At 52.7% G+C, this 4,664-nt stretch overlaps 1 protein-coding gene across 1 annotated transcript in view; it reads left to right on the top strand.

Moving 5' to 3' along the window:
* Positions 1-4,189, top strand: part of Cdk20 (cyclin dependent kinase 20) — a 7,151-nt gene extending 2,962 nt beyond the window's left edge. The window contains exons 3-8 of the mRNA XM_021180104.2: positions 669-857; positions 1,007-1,128; positions 1,268-1,330; positions 1,848-1,971; positions 2,350-2,505; positions 3,247-4,189. Coding sequence (XP_021035763.1) covers positions 669-857; positions 1,007-1,128; positions 1,268-1,330; positions 1,848-1,971; positions 2,350-2,505; positions 3,247-3,444 — 852 coding nt within the window. The 3' untranslated portion in view covers positions 3,445-4,189. The remainder of the gene's footprint in view (positions 1-668; positions 858-1,006; positions 1,129-1,267; positions 1,331-1,847; positions 1,972-2,349; positions 2,506-3,246) is intronic.
* Positions 4,190-4,664: the final 475 nt, after the last annotated feature.

A 4,664-nucleotide genomic window follows, 5' to 3' on the forward strand; every position in this document is an offset into this window, starting at 1 on the left:
AACTCACTTTGTAGACCAGGCTGGCCTTGAACTCAGAAATCTGCCTGCCTCTGCCTCCCAAGTGCTGGGATTAAAGGCGTGTGCCACCACTGCCCGGCGACCAAACCCCTTCCAAATAAAGTATACACCCTTCCTTTGCTCTCTCACAGTCCCGCCGCCCTCTAGTCCTATGCCTTCCATTTATTCCCTGTTTTCTAAGCTCAGAGTCCTTGCATCATAGCTCACTGCCCTGTGCAACCTGGGCCTTAAGACATCGGTAGCTACCGTGTCTGATGTGCCTTCATTGTTCCAACACTGGGGGAGATGCGATTTCTGGTCCTGTTCCCAGGTTGCTGGGATTTCCTGGTCCTAGAGGTAATGGGTGACAGTTGGTACTTGAGTGTACCTCTCTAGGTGATATGCCATGTGGATAGGATGGGTTGAGCAGTGGAATGCTTGCTGCTGTCCACTAAGTCACCTGATCTTTTCCCTTATTAGCGGGAGAGTAGGGGCCATCTTATCTTTGGTTGGAAGAGCACTATGAGCCCTGAGCTCCCTGGTCCCTGTTTCAACCTGGCCAGGTCTTCTGTCAGGGCCTGGGCTATTGGTGCTGCTGGTAGCGGGGTGGGAGCCAAGGAGGGCTGGAGGCCAGTCTAGACTCTGGAGGCTTATGGGATGTCTGCCCTCAGGTGGTGCAGCTGAAGGCTGTGTTCCCACATGGTGCGGGCTTTGTGCTGGCTTTCGAATTTATGCTGTCGGACCTGGCAGAGGTGGTGCGCCATGCCCAGAGGCCCCTGGCCCCAGCACAGGTCAAGAGCTACCTGCAGATGCTGCTCAAAGGTGTTGCATTTTGCCATGCCAACAACATTGTACATCGGGTTAGTACCAGTATGGGCTTTGTTGGGCCGGGGTGAGCTAGTCCTTGAAGAGGGTGCAGTCAGAGGGTCTTGAAGTAAGCAGCCAGAGGTTGCCTATCCCGAAGCCCTGACTAGGTACAAGGGGCTGATGCTTCCTTTTGTATGCACAGGACCTGAAGCCTGCTAACCTGCTCATCAGCGCCTCAGGCCAGCTCAAGATAGCTGACTTTGGCCTGGCCCGGGTCTTCTCTCCGGATGGTGGTCGCCTCTACACACATCAGGTGGCCACCAGGTAGTGGGGCTCTATCCCTGCCAGCCCTCTCACTGGGGAAAAGATACGTCTGCACCTTCTGTCCTGGGCCTGGGATGTAGCTTCTTATTAGACCAGCACAATCCAGCTGTGATCTCAAACCCTTTTCCCCCTCCCCCAGGTGGTACCGAGCTCCTGAACTCCTGTATGGTGCTCGGCAGTATGACCAGGGCGTTGACCTATGGTGAGATACTTGGGGCAGGTGAGGGTCATGTGGGCTGTGGGGATGTTCTGTCTGGTTAGAGAGTAGTCTGAGCAGCTTTGGATCTGTGGTCTTCACGCTGATGTTTTTTGAGTTGGTGTGGGGAGGGTTAGGAGGCTGGTCTCAGGTGAGAGGCTTCTGGGAATGGGGTAAGGTAGTCTGGGGTACAAGGCATGTAGTATGTTTTGTCATCTGACTTGAGGATGAGACAGTTGGAGGACTAGGGAGATAGTTTGTGGTGTTCAGAGGTCTGAGATTTGGGTTATTTTGCATTTATGCCCCGCCCCCAAGTCGAGTAGGAGCTGGGTAGCCCAGACATGAGGCTCTAAGAGTCCTGGAGCTGCAGGGCCATACTCTGTTCTAGATGTCTGTGGAGGAATGATACATGGCTGCCCTGGGAACCTCTGGACCTTGACCCTGATGTGAGGTGTTAAAGCTCGTGTGGGTAGCTTGATCACTCACGTGTGACATCTCCCACTGCTTAGCTCTGTATCCACAGGGCTGTGGGCTGCATCATGGGAGAGCTGTTGAATGGGTCCCCCCTGTTCCCGGGAGAAAACGACATTGAACAACTGTGCTGTGTGCTTCGCATCCTGGGTACCCCGAGTCCTCGAGTCTGGCCGGTCAGTAGCAACCATTGTTGCTGGGGAGGGGCCAGACTTGCTCTGTTCCCCAGTAGGAAGTGGCTTCTCTCTATGTAGGTGTCTTGGGCCCCATTCACTCTTGACCAATGAAGACCAAAGTCTTGGCACTGCAGGAGGGACAGGTTTTATCTGGGTAGCGTCTCAGTAAGCTGGGCAAGGAGCAGGCCTTAGAGAGTGGGAGGAGCTGAAGGAGAGAGCCATTGTGGGTGGTGATGGACTCTGGGCTGAATGAAGAACTGAATGAATACCTGATCAGGTAGGTGGGAGAGCTGGATCAGGTGTGGTGGGAGAGCCTGATAAGGGGTGGTGGGCAGGGCTGCTCTCATTGCCTTTTTTTTTTGTCTCCTCTGGGCTCAGGAGATCACAGAGCTGCCTGACTACAACAAGATCTCCTTCAAGGAGCAGGCACCAGTGCCCCTGGAGGAGGTGCTACCTGATGCCTCTCCCCAGGCCTTGGACCTGCTGGGCCAGTTCCTCCTCTACCCTCCACGACAGCGTATTGCAGCCTCCCAGGTAGGGTTAAAGGTTGACCCTTGACCCTGTCAAGTCAGTGAAGCTTAGAACCCGTGTAGGGTGGAACCCTTGGAGATGGGGTTTTGATGGAGTGTTCTCCAGGAGGCTTCAGGAGAGAAGTCAGTGACCCCTGCCCTCTGTCCAGCCCCTCCCCCTTGTCAGTGGGTCTTGCCTGCAGTTGCCGGTGTGAATGTTGTCTCTTTCTCACCCTGACTCCTCTTGCTGTGTTCCTAGCCCTCCTGTGTTTGCTCCTCTCAAGCCCTAGGCTTTCCTTTGGGCTTGTGCTCCTGGGTCCCAGCTCTTCAAAGCCTGCAGCATCTCTCTAGTCCTCCTCAGCCTTTCCACCCAGCTTTATTACATGGCTTGTGCTGGGAGACACGAACGCGTGTCTGTTCACTGCAGAAAGGACACTGATAACAAATCTGACCTGAGTCGGGCTTTAGTATTAGCTACTTCCTGGGACTTGTGCGTTTTCAAGGAGCCTCCTGCCCAGAGGGAATGTTTCAATTGGGAAGGAATAGCTAGCTACACCACAAGCTCTCTTTGTTGCCGGGGACATACTGTGCATTTTGACATGGTTTATGTCTCCCACCCCTTCCTCTGTTGGCAAGACTTTTTAGCTCACTGAAATGTTCCCAGCTGTTGGGACAGTGCTCCAGACATAGGCACGTAGGTAAGGTTTGCTGAGCCAGTTGAATGATTTTGGGGATATATAATGACTGGATTTCTTGCTACCCTCAGGCCCTTCTGCATCAGTACTTCTTCACAGCGCCTCTGCCTGCCCATCCATCCGAGCTGCCAATTCCTCAGCGCCCAGGGGGACCTGCACCCAAGGCTCACCCAGGGCCCCCCCATGTCCACGACTTCCATGTGGATCGACCTCTTGAGGAGTCACTGTTGAATCCAGAACTGATTCGGCCCTTCATCCCAGAGGGGTGAGATGCTGGTCCAGGCCTTCCTGCTCACCCTAGGAGCACCTCTTTCTGATTTGCCTCCATGGCCTCTCCACGGCTATATATACCACACCTGATCCTGCTCCTTAGTGTGCTTGAGGGCTGGGCTCTGGGAGGCAGAACCGTGAGATGTTCATCCCAGCAGAGAAAGAGACTCATGTCCTACAGACAAAGCCTCCAGAAACTGCTAGCTGTGTCCTTCTCTAGGGCCACCCCTCAGTGGTGCCACCCAACCTTAGAGATGATTGTCAGGTTCTGTTCCCTTCTTCAAGGACATTGATACTACAGCACCACCTGGTGGAAGCACAGAGTATAAGCTGTCTTCATACTGGGGACGCAGCTGGGAAGTCAGACATATTTTAGTTTTGGTTCCACTGGGTCAGGATTTGAGGTTCATATAAAAGCCCTGGGTGTTTCTGTCTAATTGCACCTTGTCTGTTGATGTTAGAGAAAGGACAATGGTGGGCCTTGATTCACAGGGGTCAGGTACTCAGAAGGGGCCTCCTGTGAAGGCCATTTGGGTCCTCAGGCTTCCCATGCTATTCACGGGACTTGAGTGCTCATTTGGGAGCGAGGGTCCAGAAATTGAGGCCCAGGGATGGACAGTCCAGTTCCCAAAGCACAGTTCCCATATGTCAGGTGGGTCAATCAGTGAGCCTTGAGGCTGCCTTGCGGATTCAAAAGCAGGCATTCCTGGAATCCACTCAGTAAATAAATTCCAGTGTGACTCAGCCAGCTTGTGTTTTATTTCATAGGGATATATTAAGATGAGTCTACAACAGTGGTTCTCTACCTCCCAATGCTGCAACCCTTTAGTTCTTCATGTTGTGGTGACCCCCCTGCCCCAACCATAAAATTATTTTTGTCATACTGCATTAACTGTAATTTTGCTGCTGTTATGAATCATAATGTCAATATCTCACATGTGATTCCCAAGGGGGTCAAGACCCACAGGATGAGAACCACTGGTCTAGATCCTGTGATGTCGAGGAGGGGGGAGCAGAGAGAAGATGATAAAAGGACTTGTGTGTTGGCCATTCAGATTTACTGCAGGGTTATATAACAACTAAGACAGGATATTGTTTCAGGGACGGATTAGATAGGATCTTAGCTATCCATTATTCAGATACATAACAAAGTCTCGTAGTGGTTGTGGTGTATGCCTGTAACCCCACTCAGGGGTCTGAGGCGGGAGGGTTCCTGAGA

The sequence above is a fragment of the Mus caroli genome, chromosome 13 (assembly GCF_900094665.2).
Source record: "Mus caroli chromosome 13, CAROLI_EIJ_v1.1, whole genome shotgun sequence".
Lineage (NCBI taxonomy): Eukaryota > Metazoa > Chordata > Mammalia > Rodentia > Muridae > Mus > Mus caroli.